Below are 24,419 nucleotides of genomic sequence, written 5' to 3'. Positions count from 1 at the left end.
GTTCACGTTTTATGGAATCTTCAGGCCCTCTAGTCATGCCTGCATGTGTATTAGCTGTTATGATGGAGATTATTCACACAGGCCAGCATCTGGGGTCTACATCCCTCCACAGGTGTCCTCCTTTTTTGGAAGCTGGAAATACGGTAAACCTAGCTATGGTTCAAATTCTGTAGCACTGTATTGTGCTGTTTGGCTAAGTGCAAATGTTATCCTGTTCTGAGTGAAGCTACTCCAGGGAAATGTTCAGAAGAATTATACCTCTTTTTCCTTATTCTCACAGCACAGCTAACCTTAGCCTCAGAGCCCAATATTTTAGGTTAAAATACTCTCAATTCACATTGAAGTCTGTACAGTTTCTCTAAATTGTGTCTCAGTCATAATCTGCTTCAAAGGGAGTTGCAGGTGTTTGTAGAATCCTGCATATAATGTGGAGAAACTTAACACAGGGAAAGGATGGAAGAATGTACCAGAAAGTCAGTCTTTGGGTGCATCTACATCTGAAATGAAGGTAAAGTACAAGAATTTATTGATCCTGGGCATTGGCGATGCCTAAGGGGTGCATGCACGTGCACATGCACCCCCTGAGATCAGCCGTGCACCCTCTGGAAGTGCCAGTGCCCCTGCACTGAAAAACCTTCACACCCCAGTCAGCCCTGTCAGCATCTACGTGTGTGTTGCTGGACACCAAAGAATGCCGATGCAGGATAGTACTTGTATTTACAAGTACTAACCTATGGCCTAGTTAATTCATTTCTGTGGCCTAATAGGGCAGCCTGTGTAGATGTTGAGACTTTATGGCAGAGCTAATGAGACAGCTCTGCAGGAAATGTGTCTTGTAGATGTGCCTTGTGTGCATATTGCTACCTAGAATTGCAAAACCTCTGTAAATAAAGAGGCAGGTCCTTTTTCATATTAATATAAAGTCCCTTTCATATTATTATTTATCACACAGTACATGAAACAGCTCAGGAGCACTGATCCCTGAAAGAGATTTTGTATCTTTCATTTTCAGATTTTTCATTTCTTCCTGTTTTTTGTGTATATAAATGAGAAAGCCATCTGGTAAATCAGAAGCAGTCGTGAACTTGATTCAGAATTATTTTAAGCAATCTTAATTGAGTGTTGCTCTTCGTAAAAAGCAGGTTTATTTCCTGATAAGTCATTTGGTCATGTAAGTATTACATAAAAAAATGTATTTTAAGACAATCATGTAGAAAGTTGTTCCCTTTTACTGAACGCTATCATTGGTACCTTAACTAAATTAAATTGGATTTTTGTCAGAAATATTAAGAATTAATAAAATAGAATTGAGTAACTACACATAAAATGTATTTGACTTTCTACCATTAGTAATTATTATTTGCTATAAAAGAAATTTGTAATTTTTATGAAATTCACCAACCTGAAAACTTGATAAATTTTAAATCCTTGCTTAAGTGCTGCATAGGTTCTGTACTGGCAGGGCAAGAAGTAAATTTCATTCATAGCAGATTGATCCTACGGATCATAGGGGATGCCAAAGGTGGTATTACGTACACATGAAAACTGAGAGATCAAGGCTTGCAGAAGGAGATAAGAGGAATTTTTGAAGATGCACTAGGCAGCATAGCTTATGCTGTTCCTCCTTGAATTTAAAGAAAATTTAAGTGTTTCCTTAAAATCTGGTTGGGACCACTTAGTGTTTCACTTTTCCATGAAAAGTTTAATCTGAATGTTGACTTTCAGCAAAAGAAGAAGGAAAAATTAGCAAATATTTTCTGAATTCTCCCTTTTCTCAGCCCACTCTATTTTAATATTGTGATTAAATGGAATTACAAGTGTTATTGCTGCCCATCCATGTTGCCATTCTTTGCTTGGCTGATGGGCTGTAGGGGATGACTGCCAGCATAATGGAGTGTTACACAATAAAGAATGTTTCAGATTGTGCCATATCACAGTGAATCATAAATAGTGCACACTAAATTCAAACACATTTATTATTTATAAGGGGGTTTGCTTTATCTTTCTGGAAAAAAATGGTTGGACTGAAATGGGGACTTTGAAGTGAAGGGGTGAGATTTTGTCTTGGTGCAAAATAGCCTGGATCAAATATGGAGCATAGCATCAAATCAGTAAAGTTGATTCTTAGTTTGTATTTAAACAAATGCCTGAAAGCTTGCAAAGAACATTTTCCCAACTACTCCATTGCTCTAATGAAAGATATCATATCTACTCAAAGAACCTTGCCTACCTATGTAAACTAATAACACTTAAAGGATGGCCTACAAGGTCGCCACAACATTACAAGGGTTTTTAATCTACTGCAAGAGCTGACAAGTTCTTTATGTTTAAAGTTACATGTTTGTTGCACTGAGCACTAGCTACACAGGATCATGATGTCCCCAGCATTTTTGCTCTGTGGGAAAATAAATGCTGTCCCAAATTATTCATAAAGCTGAAGGGTTTGGCCATAATATTACCACCCTGGGCCAGTTTTTGTCTCCACAAAATCTCTCTCCCTTATAAACCTTCTTAGCCAAAGAAACTTGCTATTATGATTTTATTCCCTGATCTAAAATATCCATCATCTTGCTGTCACTATAAGATAGAGCAGAGATGTACAAGCAAGTCTGGGAGCCTTTGCTCCTGTGTTGTACGTTGAAGTGCCTCCCTCATGCCTTTTGGAAAACACTACGTCATGCATGCTCACTGAATACATTTCAGCTCTACTGTAATTATTCTTTTTGACGCACAGTAGTTACAATACTTGTGAGAAGGCACAATTCCTCCTCAAGTGTCTAGCACATTGGGGAAGTGAACCCACAGCATCATCTCTTTAATGTAGTTTGCTCCTGTGGCACAGACAGCCAGTTCTGTGGGCTGTGTGTGAAAATTGCATGTCAGTGAGGGGGAACTAATGATTTATCTTGAGAGAGGGTGTTAGAAGCAGGAGAAGCAGCTGCCTATACACCCCTGGGTGCAAAAAGCTCTAGACCTGCAGGGCTTGAGGGTGTAGAACATCATACTGGAGACTGTTCATCTGTACACCAGTTACAGTAAGACTTTCTTATTTATATGAGACCTTTCCTTGACTTCTAAATGCATCATTGTAATGCTTCACTATTATTTGTTTGCTCAATCTTAAAGTTTGCTGAGTTTACATTTTCTAGTATCTTTAAGGATTCTAAATATATTATAAAAATGTTGCTATCTGTATTCTTTCAAATAAAAGTACTGAACTGTAAATAATTCAGTGCCTTTCTGCTGTGTTTTTTTTACACTTGTCCGAGAAAAGATGTAACTGGAAAATGTAACTTGAGTTTGATACTACCAAAGAAAAATAAGGCACAGGATACAACTTATACTATGTCAGTAATGTGGTGGAGATATACTCTAGCATATTCCCCTCATCTCACCAAGAATTTGGAGGTCTAATAGTTCCTTTTCTTTTCATAGGACTGGGCTCAGCATTGAGAAATATTAATCAGAACCACATTTACCAGTATTTGCGAAGTGCCACTATTGTTCTGGAAGAACAAATGGGATCCTCCAAAAGTGTTTCCCAATGTACTTGTATCTTTCTGTTCACATTATGGAATAACATGAAGCTATCTATAGAAAATAAATTTACTGCAAACTATTCATGCAGTTTTCTGACTAATGTTCCAAAAGGCATACCAATGCAAACAAAAGTGCTGGATTTGTCACAGAATAATATCTATGAAGTTCATATTTCTGATTTCAGTCCACTACCTGAACTGCAAGTATTAAATCTGTCTCACAATATAATCAGTAAACTTGATTTTAGTGCTTTCAAATTTAATAATGACTTGCAATACTTAGATTTATCTCATAACAAAATGTCAGTTATTAAGTGTCAGTTTATGGCAGAACTAAGACATTTGGATCTTTCTTTTAACAAGTTTAATGCCTTGCCTATTTGTCAGGAATTGGGTATTATGTTCCAACTGGAATACTTGGGATTGAGTGCCACAATGATACGCAGGTCAGACTTCAGAGCTATTGCACACTTGCAGCTGCACACTGTCTTTCTAACCTTAGAAGACCTTACTGACTATGATTCTGGGAGTCTGCCAGACTTAAGCACAAGGAATCTTCATATTGTTTTCCCAGCAAACAAAGATTTCAATTTTTCTCTTCTGTATGATGGAATGAGTACTTCAGAAAAATTAGAATTGTTCAATATTAAATATGACTTGAGCTGTAAAGACTTCCCATTTCCTCCTTTATCCCTTGAAAAGGAATTCAAAACATCCAATCTCATTCTTAACAATGTTGATTTATCCTGGACTATCATTTTGCGAATTTTTATGATTGTTTGGTTTTCACATGTAGAGTCTTTCACTGTGAAAAATTTGACCTTTGGGGGTGAAACTAAGTTGGACAAACCTGATATTTCTTCCATACTAAAATATAAAGACCAACATGTTGTTTCAGAGAGTTTAATAAAAGCGCTAACCTTAGAGCATGTTCGGAATAAGCTTTTTTATTTTAATCAAGAGCTTGTGTACCTAGCATTTTCAGAAATGAACATTGAAAATCTAACAATATCTGATGCAAATATGCCATACATGCTTTGTCCTGAAGAACCCAGCCTGTTTCAGTATTTTGATTTTTCCTACAATGACTTGACAGATGAAGTATTTAAAAACTGCAGTACCCTCACTCACTTGAAAACATTTATCTTACCAAGAAATAAATTTGAGAAGCTTTCAAAGGTGAGCTCAATGACCAGCAAAATGATATCACTGAAACACTTGGACATAAGTAGGAATTTATTATATTACAATGAGGAGGAGAAGCACTGCAACTGGACTGAAACTCTAGTCAAACTGAACTTGTCTTCAAACAAACTGACAGATGCAGTCTTCAGATGTTTACCACTCCATGTCCAGATACTTGACCTGCAAAATAACCAAATCAGTACCATCCCCAAGGAGATTATTAAGCTGGAAGCTTTGAGCGAGTTGAATATTGCCTTTAATAGACTCACTGACCTGCCTGGGTGCAGGCATTTCAGTGCTCTGAAATTCCTGAATATAGAAATGAATCAAATTCTTACACCCTCTTCTGATTTCTTCCAAAGCTGTCAAAATATCAGAGAGCTAAAAGCAGGACTAAATCCATTCAAATGTTCTTGTGAACTACAAGACTTTATTAATCATGCAAAACAAGGCCCTGCAAGGCTGGGGGGCTGGCCAGAATTGTATGTATGTGAATATCCAGAAGGCTGGAAAGGAACCCAACTAAAGGATTTCCATTTGTCCGAAATAGCTTGCAATACAATTCTCTTGCTTGTCACTGTTCTAATCATTACAGTGGTCCTTGTGGCTTTGGTGTCTTTTCTGTGCACCTATTTTGATGCCCCGTGGTATTTGAAGATGATGTGGCAGTGGACACAAACAAAGCGACGGGTTTGGAACAGTTACCCTGAGGAGCTACCAAGCCATTTACAGTTTCATGCTTTCATTTCATACAGTGAACATGATTCTTTATGGGTGAAGAATGATCTGATACCAAATCTGGAGAGGGAAGAGGGGTCCATACAGCTGTGTGTGCATGAGAGGAACTTCATTCCAGGCAAAAGCATTGTGGAGAACATCATTAACTGCATTGAGAAAAGCTACAAGTCCATCTTTGTTCTGAGTCCCAATTTTGTGCAGAGTGAATGGTGCCATTATGAACTTTACTTTGCCCACCACAAATTGTTTAGCGAGAGCTCAAACAGCTTGATCCTCATTTTACTGGACCCAATTCCTCAGTATATCATTCCTGCTCGGTATCACAAGTTGAAAGCACTTATGGCCAAGAGAACGTACTTGGAGTGGCCCAAGGAGAAAAGCAAACATGGACTCTTCTGGGCTAACCTTAGGGCAGCAATTAACATTAACCTGCCACTGACTGTCAAAACAAGGAAGGTGTAGATAACAAGAACATTCATTAAGCTTTAGATTTTCTTTGTTAATATTGTTTATAATGAACTATATTCTTAAGGGAACCAATTAACTTACTAATGGAAATTTTGAAGAGCAGCTTGGACAGGCACTTGGCCTAGTTTGGTTTAGTCAGGGACTATCCCAGAAGGCTGGACTTGATGACCTTGTGAAGTCTCTTCCTGCCCTGCTTGTCTATGAACTTACTGTATATTGTTAATAAAACCACTTTCACATGGTATTTGTGGTTGTATACCCAGAAGTAACTGTAACATATAGAAAGTTCTGTAGCTGCCAATTTCTGTTGGGGAAATATGTTCTTTTACAGTTTGACCATTGCCTAAATCAGCAGTGGGCAAATATTTTGGGTGGAGGGCTGCTTATTGAGTTTTGGCAAACCATCAAGGGCCATGTGACAGGCAGCCTGGGGCATATAAGTGTTAATTTTCTAATTTTTTTAGGGGCTCCGTGGGCTGGATAGAATGGCTTGGTGGGCCACATCTGGCCCACGGGCTGCATTTTGCCCACCCCTGGCCTAAATAGACAGGAGAGGAGAATATTTCATAGATTTCATAGATTTCATAGACATTAGGGCTGGAAGGGACCTCGGGAGATCATCGAGTCCAGCCCCCTGCCCAAAGGGCAGGAAGTCAGCTGGGGTCATAGGACCCCAGCAAGATAAGCATCCAATTTACTCTTGAAGGTGTTCAATGTAGGTGCTTGAACCACCTCCGCTGGCAGACTGTTCCAGACCTTGGGGGCTCGGACAGTAAAGAAATTCTTCCTTATGTCCAGCCTGAAACGGTCTTGCAGGAGTATATCTTTTTCAGAAGCTAATAAATAGCCAACATTAATTATTTTTAGCTAGCAATATATATAGGTCCTATATATAGTTTTGTAGAGATTTGGAGAAGACATTGACCAAACATTACAGGAAAGCCCCTTTTATTTATAGAACGCTGTGAAACATCAGATATGTAATCCAAAAGGGAACTTATGTAACCAGTGCTAAGATTTTTGCATTAATAGAACTCTTATTGAATTAAGCCAGTTTGTTCAAACTTGCAAAGCAAAACAACAAAGTTAAAATCCAGTCTGAAGCTAAAAAGAAAAGTGTACAAAAATTGTAAGCATATACACACACACTTACAATACATATATACCCATATACATACATATTTGTGTGTGTGTATATGCTTACAATTTTTGTACACTTTTATTTTTAGCTCCAGACAGTAGATTTTAACTTTGTTGTTTTGCTCACTGTCATGTGTGAGAAACCCACAGACTGAAGGCTATCAGACATGAATATAGGAAGTCACAATGCAGATGAGAGGGGAGAATGTTTCCACAGAAAATGATCTCTTTACTAAAATCAAACAGAGAAAACTAATTATATCCTTGTCTGGGAAAGGCCATATCATTCATTGGGCTTGGATTTAATTTGGAAATCTAATCCAACCTCTTATTTTCTTATTTCGTTATTAGATTTGAATCTGAGTCTGGTATCCTTTCTGTGTGACCGATGATGGCATGATTACACAATTGTGTTAGCCACTTCATGGCAACAAAAAACCCTCAGATCATCACAATGAATATCATGAAAAATAAATACAAAGAAAGAAGACTAGGGCTCTTAACGCTCACAGGTGTAGGCAGGCTAGACATGTCAAGCATGAGTGCCTAAAATCAGTCATTTAAATCCATGAGTAGGTAGATAAGTGAAGGACATCAGGTGTTCAGTGATCTAGAGGGCCCACTGCTTGCTGACATCACTGACACACAGCATCTATGAAAAGCAGGCAGTTTAATTAGGTGCCTGACTAAGAATTTAGAAGCCAAGTGTACCAAATGGTGTAACAATACACCGTTTAGGCATGTTTACCATGTTTCACCTGACCTGACCAGACCAAGAGAGAAGATATTGTGTGTTCACCTTGAGCTGGGTTTTGAAATGATATTTAAAATAGTAAAATTTTCCAAAGCAGATGGTCAGCACAAAGGTTATGCAACATGTAATCATTATACCTCATAAGACTCCAGTGGAAGGTGTGATTCTTGAAAACTGAGTCTTAAGAAGGAGATATTCATTAACACAAAGAAGTTCAAGGCAAGACCCATACTAAACTTGTATGTACTTCCAGAGGGGTTACGATTCTGTCATCCCTCAAGATCCAAAGAAGAGGTCATAGGCAGATTAATGAATGGGCAAGCTGGGCACGAGCCCAGGGGGCCCTACCAATTTGGGGAAGTGAAAGCTGCAGTTTTAAACTTGGTGCCCATTTTTGCTGCTATGTTTAAAACTGCAGCTTTCACCTTTACTTCCCCAGAAGCTGGAAGCGGTACCCTTGCACCAATGAGGTGGAGTTGGGCTGGGCAGGGGTCAGGCCAGGAGAGCCATGCCGTGCCTGGGGGGGGGAGGGGCCGGGCCGGGTGGTGCTGCATCCTGGGGGGAAAGGGCTGAGATAGGTCAGGAGAGCTGTGCCCCACCTAGCGGGGTGGGGGGTGGGGAGGGAGGTTGGGGCCAGACCAGGAGTGCCGTGCTGCACTGTGTCTTTGCGGATAGTGGTGCTGGGCATTGGTGATGTGTAGGGGGTGCACGTGGGTGCACGTGCACCCCCTGAGTGTGGCAGTGCACCCCCTACAAAAAGGTGCTGGTGGAATTCAGGTGGAATTCAGGTGCCTACATGACCAAAAACAAGGTAGATAAACCCCACTCCAGCAGCTGCAAAATTACTAAGGCACCTAAATTCAGGAGATAACTACCTCCATTTTGGCCTGAAAAAATCCCCAGGCATCTAGACTGGGACTACAGCACATGCCCAGATATGATCCAAATCAAGCATCTAGGAACCTAACTCCTGTTGCAATCCAGATTGGTGCTAGGAGGCAGCTAAGTTTGCCTGAATCTCTGATTTCTTAGGTGGCCATTGAGAAAGCTTAGTAACTGTTTGACAAGGAGCATACAAACTGCTCAATACAAAATACAGGCACCAGAAAAGAAAGGGGTCTAGTTGCAGCTTTCTATTTTTGTTCTAAAATTTCAAGCAGGGGTCAGCAACATCCAGCATAGGCAGCTCAGGTTGGAGAAGGAAGGGCAAGAGGACCCAACCTCCACCACTTCTCCCCTATACCCAGCTGCAGCATGCTGTGGCAAAAGCACCTCTCTGCGGGAACCCGTGCTGCCTGGCTGTGGCACAGTACAAACAAAGCACTTCCTCCCTGCCAAAGCCTGGGTTCCTAACTGCAGTGTGGGCAGAGATCCCCCTCTGCTGAAGACCTCAGTGCCCAATTGCAGTCCAGTGCAAGGACAGCACGCCCTGCTTCAAGATGCCACTGTAGTCGCAGCTCTGCGGGCTGGATCCAAAGGCTCCATGGGGCATAGAGTGCCAACTCCTGGCCCAGAGTTCAGAGCATCCACTGTGAAAGTGGGAGACCCAGGTTATAGATTCTTTTCAGCCTTATGGGATGCAAACTCATATCTTTGATTATCTAGAAGACTGGCTAGGGTAGGCCATGCTTCCTGTAGAAGCTGCTTCATTGGGCAGCCAAGGATACTTTGTAAGACTAGAAGGAAAGCAAACAAGAGGGATGTAATTCTGTAGCCTAGTTGCTATAACACTGACGGGGTGGGAGGCACTCTGGTTATGTGCTCTAATCATTAGGAAAAAGGTAAATACTACTCTTCTTCCCATTCAAGCAGGACCAGGGGTTGCCATGCTTTGTACTGAACTCAGCATTGCTATCAATTCAGTATGCACCTCTTAATATCCTGAGCTATTGAGTAATACTATTGTCTACTACCAAACAGTTACCAGGCTAAACTTCAGCGGTGGCAGTAGCTTAAGTGACATATGGCCGTAGTTGATAGTTTGTAAGGTCTTTTGTGATGCAAGTGTGATGAAAATCTATCAGATCCATCAATAACCATTAAATAATAACATGATGCTATTGTGTGGAAGAATATATCTGTCCCTACCTAGTTAAGACATCTGAGCATTAAATTAAACAGCAAATAAAACTGCTGATCAGTCAAAAATAAACATGCTTTTGTCCCTTAAAATACTTTCATCCTTTGGCCCAAAGACCTAAAATAAAGAAAAAATGGTTAAGCAATTATTAATATTTAAATTTATTGAAATTATTGTTGTGTAATGTATTGGCACTTATTCTACCCAATTACCAGATGTGAAAAGAAGAAGTAAAACTTCTCAAATTATATTTCCTTGTTTAAGCATGAGCTGTGCCATCAACAAGCCATTTCTTCCTGTTAAACAGTTTCTGGTATTCTCTTCCCAGGGGGGTGCCCTAACCAGCGACTGCTGCTAAGATGGTAACTGTTTTTTAGCCAAAGACTTTCTAAAGTAAAATATATAAACAATCCTATGAGCAATGTTGGAAGCTAACTTTGTCCTTTTCCCAATTGTTTTCCCATCTCACAGGGCTACAGAACTAACCTTCCTTTTGCTTACTTTCTCTCTGGCCCCATGAAACTTGTATTCATGTCTGTCCAGCAGGCCAGTTTCAACAGGACGGATGGGGGATTCTCCCACCCATCCTTTTCTTTAGCTTGATGGTTAGTGCACTCTCTCAAAAAGAGAAATATGTGAATTTGGGTGTGGGGTTGGAATCCAGGTATCCTCTTTGGGTAAGTGCTTTAAACACTAGGCTATTGTAGAAAAGGGCAGCATCATCTTCTGTATCATCACTAGTCACACTTGTGAATGAATTGTGGTGGGAGGGAAGGTTCTGCACTTTACACAGAATCCAGTTCAATGTTGGTGTGAACTGGGCTCCTGGTGCTCCAGACCCCAAGATAATGGCAGTGCTTGAGATATAGCCCAAAGTCTAGAGCTCAAGCACCTAAGAAGGATAGGATAGGAATCCACACTATGCCAAGCATTTCCTATGCATTTCTTAGTACAGAGCTTTGGTACTCTGAATTGACGTTTCAAGACACCTCTCTATTGACTGCATGGAAATCCTAGCTGCCTAACCTTGTTGGTGAGGCTCAATCTCCCATAGCAAGGGCCTTGATTCTTAGGCATTGCAACTCCTAAGTGGATCTGGCTAGTGACCTGAAAACTTAAGTGTCCTAACTAATATTTCATAGATTTCATAGATTTCATAGACGTTAGGGCTGGAAGGAAATCGGGAGATCATCGAGTCCAGCCCCCTGCCCAAAGGGCAGGAAGTCAGCTGGGGTTATACGATCCCAGCAAGATAAGCATCCAATTTACTCTTGAAGGTGTTCAATGTAGGTGCTTGAACCACCTCCGCTGGCAGACTGTTCCAGACCTTGGGGGTTCGGACAGTAAAGAAATTCTTCCTTATGTCCAGCCTGAAACAGTCTTGCAGGAGTTTATGACCATTTGACCTAGTCATCCCTTGGGGCGCTCTGGTGAACAAACGTTCCCCCAGATCCTGGTGGTCACCCCTGATAAACTTATAGGTGGCCATCAGATCACCCCTGAGTCTACGCTTTTCCAGGCTAAAGAGTCCCATGTCTCTCAGCCTATCATCGTAAGATCTGTTAATTTAGTTGTACATATCATAGTGTGCCTGACAGACACAGGAAATACAGTTTCCATTTTTTGGAGGAAAGAGGGTTTTTTCCCCCCAGAGTTTAGCAACATTTTTCGTAATGTCTCTGTGGGGATTTTAATTTTTTTGATCTGAAACTGAATGTGTTTTTGGCCAGACAGCAGTTGTGGTGTCAGTTCCTCTTTACTGGTGGTCAAATGTCACAAGAATGTTCTTTTCTTCACATATTTTGTAGGGCAATAGGCTACAGGCAGAATGAAAAAATGTGTATCTGAAACTGGATTCCTAGGGAGAGTTTTTCTTAGGTACGAAGAGCAGTTATGTGCTCAGCTTTCATTGGCCTTTTGTGATTTTGGAAGTCACATTATAAGAAGCCTGAGCACTCACAGAAGCCATACAACAGAAGAGGAACATACTATGCAAAGCAGTCTATTGGCTTTGTACTGGCCTTCTCCATAGGGTAAATTTTGCCCTTAGGGAATTGATTATTTGCATTTTCCAAATAAAAGAATAACATGTAAAAAGATAGGGGCTCTAGTCTTGATAAGTATGGCATGATCGGATCTGAGGGAGGGGGTGGACAAGAAAAATAGCTTTCTTCTTGAAGTGTTTTCTTGTAATGTAAATACAAGGTTAAGTTTATGGCCTTTGTGTGGAGTAAGGGCGACATCTAGTGGTCGTGTAAACATTAACAAGCTTCCTGACTTACGGGGAAGATTAATTGATAATGGACGCTTAAAATGTCAGGACAAGTATAGATATGACTTATTTGGTTCAGCACATGCATAAATCTGTCTTATGGGCATATTAATCTACAGCAGGGTGCTTGGAAGATGGATTAAGAGATATAGGTTCTGGTCCTAATTCTCCCACTGATGAGTGTCCTTAAGAAAATGTGCTTCTGTTTTCCAATCCCTGAAGTGCATTAATTGCTTACATATTTTTGCTAAATCATGTAGTATCATCAGATAAACAACAAAAGATGTGCACTAAGTCACCTTATCAGTTGACCTTGAAAATCTCTTTCATTAGTTCCAAGACAAACATCGAGAACTGGTGACACAAGCCCCTGTTTTGATTGTTATATGCGAGGCTTCCTTTTAAGTGCTCATGTTTCTTTGGTACTTAATGCCATTCCCTCACTTCCCAATACAAAATGTTACTTTTTATATTAGTGAAAATGAAAAACAGATTGATTTGCTGGGCCTTATCACTCCTCCCCTCCATATACCAATGTATCTCTATCAGACTCAGGGGTCTTTGTTCCTCATCTAAATTACTAATCACTAATCATTTTAGTAAAAATTCAGTGAATTATTTTGTTTTTCTCTTCTAGCCTGGAAAATGTTGAAATAATAGTAACCCAAAGTAAAAAAACTTAAAATTAACCATTTTTGCTTCTATTTTTGAATATTATTAAAAAATATATTTTTAATGGTGATATCCATGGCCTGTATGCTTTCACAATGCATAGAAACAGTTTCATAGTTTCATACTTTCTAGGCTTGGAAGGGACCTGAGCAGATCATCATGTCTGGCCCCCTGCCATGGCAGGAAAGAGTACTGGGGTCAAACGACCCCAGCAAGGTATACGTCTAGCCTCCTCTTAAAGACCCCCAGGGTAGGAGCCAGCACCACTCTTGGAAGTTGGTTCCAGATCCTAGCTGCCCTGACTGCGAAGTAGTGCCTCCTGGTATCTAGCCTAAATGTACCCTCTGCCAGCTTGTGACCATTATTCTTGGTCACTCCTGGTAGTGCTTGAGGGAACAGGGACTCCCCCAGTGCCTGCTGGTCCCCTCTGACTAGTTTGTAACAGGCCACTAGATCCCCCCTCAGCCTTCTCTTGTGGAGGCTGAACAGGTTCAGGTCCCGTAGCGTCTCCTCATCGGGCCTGCCCTGCTGTCCCCTGATCATGCGAGTGGCCCTCCTCTGGACCCTCTTCATGTTGTCCACATCCCTCCTGAAGTGTGGTGCCCAGAACTGGACGCAATACCCCAGCTGCGGCCTGACCAGTGCCGCATAGAGGGAGAGGATCACCTCCTTGGACCTGCTTGAGATGCATCTGTGGACGCATGACAAGATGCGGTTGGCCGTCCTGACTGCATCCCCACACTGCCGGCCCATGTTCATCTTGGAGTCAATGATGACTCCAAGGTCCTTTTCTGCTTCTGTACTGACGAGAAGGGAGTTCCCCAACCTGTAGGTATGGTGCCAGTTGTTCCTCCCCAGGTGCATCACTTTGCACTTGTTGGTGTTGAATCCCATCCTATTCTCGTCTGCCCACCCCTGTAACCCGTCTAGGTCCGATTGCAGCCTACTCCTCCCTTCTAGCATGCCCACATCCCCCCACATCTTAGTGTCATCAGCAAATTTGAACAGGGTGCTTTTTACCCCCTCGTCCAAGTCACTAATGAAGATGTTGAACAATGCGGGCCCAAAGACCAAGCCCTGGGGGACCCCACTGGCCGCATCCCTCCAGGTTGAAAATGACCCATCCACCACCACTCTCTGGGTGCAGCCCTCCAGCTAGTTGGCGACCCAATTGACTGTGTGGGTGTCGACACCACAGTCCCCCAGTTTCTTAATGAGAACGGGGTGAGAGACAGTGTAGAAGGCCTTCTGAAAGTCCAGAAAGACCAAATCCACTGCTACCCCTGCATCTAAGGATTTGGTGACCTGGTCATAGAAGGCCACCAGGTTGGTCTGACAGGATCTGCCTCTAATGAACTCATGTTGGTTTTCCCCTAAGCATAATCTCCCCTGCTGGCCCCTCGTGGATATGCGCCAGAATAATTTTCTCAAAAACCTTGCCCAGGTTTGAGGTAAGACTAATTGGCCTATAGTTTCCCAGGTCCTCCTTCCTCCCCTTTTTGAAGATGGGAACCACATGGGCCCTCTTCCAGTCCTCTGGCACCACACCAGAGCACCACGAGTGCTTGTGAAGCCGTGCCAGGGCTCCCGCAATAACCTCAGCCAATTCCCTCAGTACTCTAGGGTGGAGATTGTCCAGACCACCTGATTTGAATACATCCAGTCCCTCCAGAAGTTCCCTAACTAGTTCTTCACTAACCCTTGGCCTAGGTGCGTCTCCCCTGGGATCTGTAAGGGGTTCAGGGGGGCGTGACTGTTCCAGTCCTTGCTTAGGAAAATGGAGGCAAAGAAATCATTAAATATGTTGGCTTTATCATCTGGTGTGACAACCAAATTTCCTGGCGTGTCCTGCAGGGGCCCCACATTACCCGGAACCTTCTTTTTGCCCCCTATGTATTTAAAAAAGGACAGCCTATAGCCCTTGATATTCACTGCCCAGTCATGCGTTGGGTCCTACCACGTTTCAGTGAGCCCCACTATGTCTGGGTTGGTGTCAGCTAGCAGGACAGTAAGTTCCTCCTGCTTGTTTCCCATACTACGAGCATTTGTGTAGAGGCATCTGAGGCCTCCTGAGGATGTGTGCACTGGCCCCCTACTTTCAGCATTACCCTGGTCCCTGTCACTTACATGTGTATATGTTCCACTTATTGGTCTAGGCTGGGCTGTACTTGTGGGTGTTGCTTGGTCTGGCAGTCCAATGTTTCCTCCACCTTCGTCTTCCCCTTCCCCCAACGAGCCTAGTTTAAAGCCTGCTGAAGGAGATCTGCCAGCCTAGAAGAAAACACATGCTTACCTTTAGGGAAAAGGTTGAGCCCATCCCATCCGAGTATGTCTCTTGTTGTGATGTGCCGGTCATTGTTGAGGAAGCCAAAGCCTGCCTCGAGACACTATTCCCGAAGCCGCCAGCTGGTCTCCGCGATGCACATTGGATGCCGTCTTCCACGTCTGCTCACTGGTAGGATAGAAGAGAAAGCCACCTGTGCGCCTATCTCCTTTAGCGTGCACTCTAGAGCATGGTAGTCCACCATCAGGCGATCAGGGCCTCTCCTGGCCACATCATTAGTACCCACATGGATTAGGACTATGGGGTAGTAATCGGTGGGCTGGATCACAGCTTGGATCATCCCCTTCATGTCCTGAATCTCTGTTTACCTAAGTTCTTCCTTAGGTGTCAGGATATCCCTTGTAGAAATCATGGATTTTGCAATGAGCTTGTCTGACACCAGTGGACTGTGTGTGCATGGAGCTTATTGGACAACTGGGGCTGGTGGATCCTCAGCTGGTTCCTCTGACTTTCATGACAGCATATTTAATTGACTATCTGATTTTATAGCTGCAGGATTTGTTTGAGTATCTGTAAGAAGCTTAAAACGATAAATGGCCTAATTATATACTGGGAATAAACGAGACTTGCTCTCTTTATGCATTTGTTGATAACCATCATCTGTAGATCAAACAAACTGTTTCTTTTAACCCTTTTTTAGGTCTTGCTTTTAAAACCTGATGATGGTTACTATCAGTTGGCCCATACATGTTTCTGCAATGGCAGAGTATGTGCATGAGGCTATGTATGGCCTGGGTATATCAAATGTCAGTTTGGAGTGTTCTCTGTTCCTTTGATAGAAACCTGAAACGTTTCAAAGAAAAAAATTAATGTTCTGACTACGAGGGTGGTCAAGCATTGGCTGCCTAGAGGAGCTGTGCAATCTCCATCCTTGGGAAACTTTCAGAAACAGATTACACAGACACTTGGCTGGGATGGTTTAGTCAGGGATAACTTTGAGCAGGGAGCTGGACTAGCTGACTTTGCAAGGTCCCTTCCAGCCCTATTTTCCTATGATTCAATAAAAAGGAAACGCTGTTAAGATAATTTTCAGTCAGTTGAAAAAACAACTTCCATTAAGAAGGACTTTAATAGAAAGTTTTTGAGAGCTCTTGAATTGATGCTACAGAGCAGGTTTTAGCTACAGTTTTCTAAAACGGTACTTAGCACAATCTTTGCCTACACTTAGGGCCAGTTTCTAGTGCATGACTTAGTTGCTTATGAGCTATTCTATTCCAGCCTGCACAAGTCATCCTTAAGATTAAGTCATAAACAAGCAGCAAGGAGGAGTAAGAAAACTGAATTCCTAAATGATTACTTTGCTTCAGTATTTCACCGGACTAAGGGGAAAATCATACTAGATAATGTTCAGAATGGGCATGGTGAGAAGGACTGTTTTCCTACTGCTGAGGCTAAGCTGGTGCATGATCACTTAGAAAAGCTAGACATTTATAAGTCAGCAGGGCCAGATGAACTTCATCCGAGAGTGCTGAAAGAGCTGGCCTAAGTCATTGTGGGACCTCTGGTGAAACTCTTCCAAAACTCATGGTGCTTGGGGGAGGTCTCTGAAGACTGGAACAGAGACAATATTGTGCCCATTTTCAAGAAGGGGAGGAGAGAGGACCCGGGCAACTATAGGCCAATTAGCTTAACTTTTATCCCAGGGAAAATCCTAGAAAAATTCATCAAGGAGGCTTGCAGAAGGTAGGATTCTGAATGACAGCCAGCATGGCTTTGTTGCAGGCAGGTCTTGTTTTACCAATCTCACCTCCTTCTACGACCAGGTAACTCAAAACCTGGATAAGAGAGAGGAGGTCAACATTGTATACCTAGACTTCCAAAAGGTCTTTGATCTGGTATCTCGTGATGTTCTTATGGTAAAATTGGTGGATTGTGGGCTTTATTGCTTGACAGTCAGGTGGGTAGAAAGCTGGCTGTGGGGTAGGACCCAGAGAGTTCTAGTGAATGGATCTGTGTCATCCTGGAGAGAAATGGCCAGTGGTGGTACTAAGGGGTCTGAGCTTTTCGACACCTCTATCAATGATTTGGATGTGGGGGTGAAGAGTTCACTGGCCAAGTTCATGGACAACACCAAGTTATGGAGGAGCATGGTCATGCTTGAAGATAGGCTGTAGATACAGGCAGACCTAGACAGGCTGGCAAGTTGGGCAGATTGGAACCAGATGAAGTTCAACATTGAGAAGTGTAAAGTGCTCCATCTGGGGAAAAACAATCCCCAGCATACTTACAGGCTCGGTGGCGTCATATGGACTAGCACCACAACTGAAAGGGACCTAGGGGTAATAATAGACCTTAGTATGAACATGAGCCGACAGTATGATGCTGTAGCCAGCAGGGCAAACAATACTCTGGTATGCATCAACTGATGCATCTCAAGCAAAATCAAGGAAGTTATTCTTCCATTTTACTCAGCATTGGTGAGACTACAGCTGGAGTACTGCATCCAGTTCTGGGCACCGCACTTCAACAAGGATGTGGGAAAGCTTGAGAGAGTCCAGAGAAGGGCCACCCCTATGATCAGAGACTTGTATGGCAAGCCATATGAGGAAAGGCTGAGGGACTTGGGCCTCTTCAGCCTAAAAAAGAGAAGGCTGAGAGAGGACTTAGTAGCAGCTTACTGTTACATTGGGGGAATACATCAAGGGCTCAGTGAACAACTATTCACCAGGGCATCCTTGGGGAAAACGAGGAGTAATGGCCACAAACTCCTGGAAGACCATTTCAGGTTTAAAACTAGGAAAAACTTCTTCACAGCCAGGGTGTCCAGACTATGGAATAAGCTCCCTCCAGAGGTGGTATAATCATCTACCCTGGAAATCTTCAAGAGGAGATGGACAGTCACCTTGCTGGGGTCTCCTTATCCCAGTTGTCTTTCCTGTCTAGTGCAGAGGGGCTGGACCTGATAATCTTTGAAGTCTTTTCCAGCCCCTTACAATCTATGAATATGTGAACCTAATAAGTGGAATAGAACTGAGCCCTAAAATAAAATCTGTATCCTGAAGCTATCTGGTGTGTGAGTTGATAGCTTTTTAACTTTGGGTAACAAACCTGACACTTCTAACAGCTGAAGGAAATTTTTGTGTAGCTCAAGCTCTAGGGATCAATCTGAACTTTTCACAGAACCATCTGGGTTCTCTCCCTCCTGCTACATTGAATGGCCCTGTGTTCAGCACAGTGATTTGTAAGAACAATGTAGATTTTTACTGTTTTGCTTAAAATTCTCAGTGTGTGGGACTAACACCCACTGTGGGTGTGTCCAGATGAGAGTGGACATGCGGTATGTGTCAGACCAATCTGCAGCACCACATAGTGTACACATCACACATGCAAGCATTCCCTGTGCTACTACTTTGCAACGGGAAGTGGGGGAGGCTTGACCATGGAAGATCCCAGGGTGAAAAAAAAATCGCACCTAGAAAAACATGGTGGCAGTGCACACTGCCCAAAACTGGAACCTGGTCAGCTGGATCCAAGCTCTGGCTGCAAGCTAGGCTCCCTGCTGCAGGAGTGCTGCAGCTGCAGCTTCTGGAGACCCCCAGGACCCCAGGTAAGGCTGCTGGGGCCAGCACACTTCCTGGCCCTAGCCTCTCCTACCCCATCATGGGCAGCATGCCATGTCAGAGTGCACATAGCATAGGTGTTCCCCGGGGATCACTGCTACTTGTCACCAGAGAAACACATGTTCCCACTCGTGAGGATGCATCCTATTTAATCATTGGTTTACTTTGCTTATTTTATTTTTCCAAATCAGGAGATGGTTGAAAGTATCTCTAAGGATTTGTCTAGCAAGTTCCCTGTATATTTTAGTAAATTATTAGTTGCATCTGTTAATTTTGATTTAGAACAAGAAGCTGTTTGTTCCTGCTTTCAGCATGCAGACTGTGCACACAAAGCTTTGGACAAGTTTCTGGCCTTTGCTCTGGCACCTTTGCTCTGCTCTGTGATGCAAAGCAGCCCCAAAGCCAGCTTAATTAGCTTCCTCAGGATACCCTTGAATAGGGGAATCCCAGAATGGTTTTGATCCACAGTAGTTAAGACTATGCCACACCTCAGGCTTCATTATATGCACTTAGGCTGAGAAAGCTGCTGGATTGCAGAACCATATAAAAGAAAATAGCCTTCAGGCCATCCCAGCAGCAGGGAATACAAAGAAGACATCAAACCACATTTTCCCTCCTTGCTCTCAAGTGTATGCTGAGAGCAGAGTTGGAACATAAAAAGCAGGGTTAATGAGGTCACAAGCAGGACACATCCTAGCCTTTGGTTTTAAGAAATATTCCAAGAAGATGCTTTGAAGCAGCCTTTTGCTTTGGTAACTATGTAATTTTCCCCCCTGAAAACGGCAGTAAACGGCCACACAGAATATGCATAATTAATCTGCATGTAGGTTACTGCTTGCCTCAGGCTACAGCAAATTCCACTCCTACTTTTCAAAATGTCTTATTTTTTATCATTTTCTCTGGATTTAATGTTTAAAAACGTGACACACCAGCCTCTCAGCCCTGTATTACCCTTCTGTGCATAACACAATTGCATTATTTAGAATTAAGGGGCATTTAGTGAACTGTATAAAAGAGAATAAGGAAAATCTCTATGGCATTTTCTCCCTTCTAATACTTTGTTACAGGGTAGAAATCTTCTACAGGTTCTATGCGCTGCTGTGCTGTGCAGAGCAACTATTGCCAGGCTAGTTATATAACACAATGAGGCTATCCAGACAGCTTTATTTGATCATCTTATAAAAACTCTGTGGAGAAGAAAATGAGTGCCAGAGAAACTTAGGCTCATGCCCTCAAAGGCACTTGGAGCTGAATTCAAAAAAGGACTTAGGTACCTAGCAAAGTCGGCTGCTGCAGTGCCTAACTTTTAGGTGTTCTAGCTCTCAGAGTGGCATCCAGGGTCCTGTTTTAGGAGTACTGGCTCCCTTTCCAATGGATGGGAATATTTGGGCATCTCAGAAAGGTGATCCAAAAACTCTAAATGCTGAGCAAGGAGCTGCTTAGAGCTAGCAAGAGCAAACACTGAGCCCTGTGGCGTGCCAAAAATCCTGACCCACTCTGGAGCTTAGACGTCTGAGTCAGGCCTGCAGGTAGGCACCTCTGTGGACTAGAGAGCAAAGGCCAGAATCTTGTGAGTTGGGGCACTTACAACTAGTCTTTCAAAGAGCTGAGAGGACTGCCTTGGCCTAGAGGGAGGTTAATGTCATCTAATGGCTGTTTAATGTAAAATCCACAGAAGTGATAGAAGCAGGGAAAGGACTGTGGCACCAATCTGACCACTTGCCACATTTTAAAGAGAAAGTGGCTCAGCTACATTGTGTGAATATCCAATTATGCTGGTGTTTGCTAAGTATGCCCTAAATGTGCCTGCCAGATCATACCCTCAGTGAACTTAGTCAGAGCATGTCCAATGCCTGATTCCTAACTGTACTTAGATGGGAGCTGGCACCACATTGTTGCTCAAACTGAGGCTGTTCTGGGCATGCATGAAAGCAGAGCCCTAAGGGCTTAGGGCATTTACTAAGTACTTTTAGGTGTGCTCAGGGTATGGTGGCTGCAGCCAGGTTCCCAGAGCAATGGCCACCCCTCTGTCAGTGCTTGCTGTTTTCAGAATGGGAAGGGGAAAGGCAGTAGAGGCAACTTGTTCTTGGGGCTCCCCAGCTGGTGCTGATGGGCTGGGGTGGGTGAACTGGAGTCCCCCCACCTCAGGAGGCAGCTCTAATACACCCGCCCCACACTTGGGAGGGGGGTTGAAAAAAAACCTAGCGTGAACTCCCTCTACTCCCTTTCCCCCTCCCATTCTGAAAACAGCGACAGGCTGGGAGCTCTGCAGACACAAGTTACAGAAGATGCCACATTTTGAAACATCTTCATCTGATACCTCATGCAATGAAGGGTCAGTTTTTCACCCAATTGGCCATTTTTGAAGTTACCTGCAGCTGTGTACTTGTGCTTGGTTGCAGCTATATATTGCTTTCTGGGGCCAGATCAGGCAAAAATTGTCACTTCTGTCTGCACCCTTAGTGCTGTCCCTCCACCCCTCTACTGATGACAGTTCCATAGAAGGCAACTATGACAATGGCTGTGTCAACTTTTTTTTTACTTGAGGCACTCATCCATAACTTTTGTAAATTGACTGGTATCCTACTTCAAACACTGATTTTTATATTGCAGTGTTTACCTCCTTACAGTGGGGATGGGCAGTAGGGGTGGGGGATAATCCAGGCAGAGACTAGCTTGATCTTGGCTTACCTGCTTAGTTTATCTCTTCATACCTCATGGCACCTCTGAAAGGGTCTGGCAGCATCCCAGCACCCTGTTTGAGAATAACAGATCTAGAGTTTGGGGCCTGCTTGTAGCATGCCTACAGTGCTGCCGGTAAGATTGGCCTTGCTGGTGGGGGCCCAATCTAGTTTGAGAATCTGGGGCTTTGGGTGATTTTTAAGTGTGGGGTTATATCAACAATTGGGAAGCATTATGAATGCTAACAGGTAGAAACTTAGTAGGGCTGTGCAAAGCTTCGACTTAATATTCAATTTGACAAATATTCGACATATTTGACCTTGAAAAGTGAAAGTCGAGTTGAATAGCAGCTGGTTGAATAGCTATCCAATTGAATACCGGAAGTCGAATATTAACAGCGTGAGTCGAATATTAGCAATGAGGGTTGAATATTTGACAAGGGTCGAATATTTGACTTGCCTATACTGGATTCCCTGTGGTGGGGAAAAAAAGAAAAGTAAGGCGGGGGAGGGGGAGAAGGGGAAGGAGTGCTTTCATGACTGACATGTGTGGCTGGCCAGTGACCTGTCATCATTCTCTGAGGTCCCTTCCAATCCCAGTGCTCTGGGGGAGGGCCAGAGAAAATGCATAAAAGGCAGCAGTTTTTCAGCTCCCCTGCTTTCTGCCTTGGGGTCAGTTTCTGAGCTGCTGGTGGTAACTTATTCAGATGGCCTGTACTAATCTATCAGGGGAGACACCATGATCAATCAGGTGGTTTTCCCAGGGCAGGTGATTGTCTCTGATATGTCCTCCATCTGAGGTCTATATTGAGCAGATTCTTTTTGGTGTTGGGTGGTGGAACCGGAGCTTGCTCCATCCACTCCATGCATTGACCTAGTATTACAGTGTTTCCAGGACCAGTGCAAAAAAACAGGAAAAAAAAAAATGTTTTCCAGCACCTCTGCGTCAAACCATGACGGCTGGAAGCCCTGATCTTCAACGGATCCCCTACTTGCAATGCTAGCAACAGGGATTTCTGAGAACTTGGTGCTTTTATTTTATAACTACTTTTCATATTAGTTTACGCTTATATTGGATAGGGTTAGTAGTAGCCTAGGATCTATTCTATATATAGGAATTTAGTTATATATATTTTTATACATCATTCATTGTTTCCACCACACCAACGCTTCTCAATATGTTATCTACACACACAAACACATTTACATAACATCCAGAAATCTAACCCGCGGTGCACAGCACGCTTAGAGGTTCCAGTTTACATACAAAGAAACACATTATGAAGCGGGGTGGAAAGGCAGGTGGCCACACTGGCCAGCCTGCACGAAGGGGAGCAAGGGGGGGTTGCAAGCGGGAGAGCTGCAGTTTCTTCCCCCACCAAACTGAGATGCAGCCTCTTTCCTCCCACGATAAGGGATGAAGCTGCTACAAGCAGTAAAGAGAGGGGGGCAGCAGTGCCACCAGAGCCACTGTCTGTGCCTGAGACTATCTCATGTCCAGACACAGCAGCCACAACCTTTCCCACCATAACTGCAATCAGCACAGCAGCGCACTCCACCCCTGTGTCACTGCCTATGCTGAACCTCCCAGCGCCAGAAGAAGAGCTGGCGCTGGATCTGCATCTCAGTGCCCTGGCAAGGAGGGGGAATAAGTTGAGTTTGTGCTCAACACCTCTCAGGTTTTTTCCTTTCAAGCCATGAGGTCTTTCCCAGAAGGCACCTCAGAAGGTGTCTCTGTACAGGTGAAGGCAAGCGGCTCAGCTGAGTCAGCTCTTTCTCTTGCTGTGCCTGTGACTGCTGAAGAGGGGGAGAGTTCAGCAGCATCCACAGCTTCACCCACATGCCAGAGGGAAAGGCCTAGTACTAGCATGGTCTGAGATCATTATGAGCTGGCAAATGATCCCACGTTTGCTATCTGTGTGCGCTGCTGAGCCAAAATCAGCCAGGGCAAGGGAACAAAGCGCACAGCCACCTCGGGGATGCTGAATCATCTCTGCAGGTACCACCCCTTTGCCACAGGAATGGCCCCCGCTCACTCCACAGCCCCTGTCCCCCACAGCAGAGGCAGGGCACCCTGGAACATTGGGGGCAAAAGGGACCAGTTGCAAATGTGAGCAAGGTCACCCAGACCACTGGGGAGATGCTTGCTCTGGATGGCCAGCCCTTCACCTTTGTTGAGCGGCCAGGGTTCAGGCGGCTCCTGGCACTGCTGGCTCCATCCAACAGGTGCCCGCATGTACCACCTTCAGCAGGATGGTACTGCCCTCCCTATACAAAGCATGCAGGGAGCACTTGAGGGAGGAGCTGCACAAGGCAGGTCCGCAGGTGACTGTATACTTCACCTCGGACATCTGGAGCAGCTGGGGTGGAGATCATGCGTACCTCTCCCTCACAGGGCACTGGTGTGGCCAGTCAGGCCATCAGTGGGCTCTCCTTCATGCCAAGGTGATGGATGAGTCCCACACAGCAGCTGAGATAAGGGGAGCCATGAACCGCAGCTTCATGGTCACCAACAATGGGGCCAATATGGTCAAGGCAGTCCGTGATGCCAACTTTGCTGGTATTTGCTGTGTGGCACACAATTTACATCTGATTGTGAGGGATGCCTTGGAGGGGGACAGGGCTGCCGGTGATGGCGCCCAGCAACACCAGCAGGCTCGTTTCCAGATGCAGGAAGGTGGCAGGCTACTTCCACTGGAGCATCAAGGGAGGCAAGATGCTGCAAGACAAACAAGCAGAGCTAAATGTCCAGCAGCACAAAATCATCCAGGACATAGAGACTCGGTGGAGCTCCACACACCTGATGCTCGAGAGGCTGGTGGAGCAACAGAAGGCCATCCATGAGCTGGCCTTGCTTGGGGGGATTGGGATCAGCGGCCCCCTGACCAAAGCTGAGTGGGATGCCATCTCCCAGATCTTGCTGATCCTCAAGCCCTTCTTCGAGGCCACTGGGACCCTCAGTGCTGCTGATGCCTTCCTCAGCCAG

The 24,419-nt window shown here is 44.0% G+C and overlaps 1 protein-coding gene and 1 non-coding gene across 2 annotated transcripts; both read left to right on the top strand.

The window, feature by feature from the left end:
• The first annotated feature begins 3,518 nt into the window (after window positions 1-3,518).
• LOC149870192 (toll-like receptor 1) lies at window positions 3,519-6,187 on the top strand. Its single transcript, XM_090035758.1, has one exon. It carries the CDS (start codon window positions 3,519-3,521, stop codon window positions 5,922-5,924), a length of 2,406 nt encoding a protein of 801 aa, XP_089891884.1. The 3' UTR covers window positions 5,925-6,187.
• A 15,964-nt stretch (window positions 6,188-22,151) lies between these two features.
• LOC149870191 (U2 spliceosomal RNA) lies at window positions 22,152-22,344 on the top strand. Its single transcript, XR_016440873.1, has one exon. It is a non-coding gene; the product is annotated as a U2 spliceosomal RNA (small nuclear RNA).
• The last annotated feature ends 2,075 nt before the right edge of the window (window positions 22,345-24,419 follow it).

This window comes from Crocodylus siamensis, chromosome 2 (assembly GCF_052110815.1).
Source record: "Crocodylus siamensis isolate JL-2025a chromosome 2, ASM5211081v1, whole genome shotgun sequence".
Taxonomy (NCBI): Eukaryota; Metazoa; Chordata; order Crocodylia; family Crocodylidae; genus Crocodylus; species Crocodylus siamensis.
The sequence above is the reverse complement of the archived record's forward strand: the minus strand, read 5'-3'. Positions and strand labels throughout refer to the sequence as shown.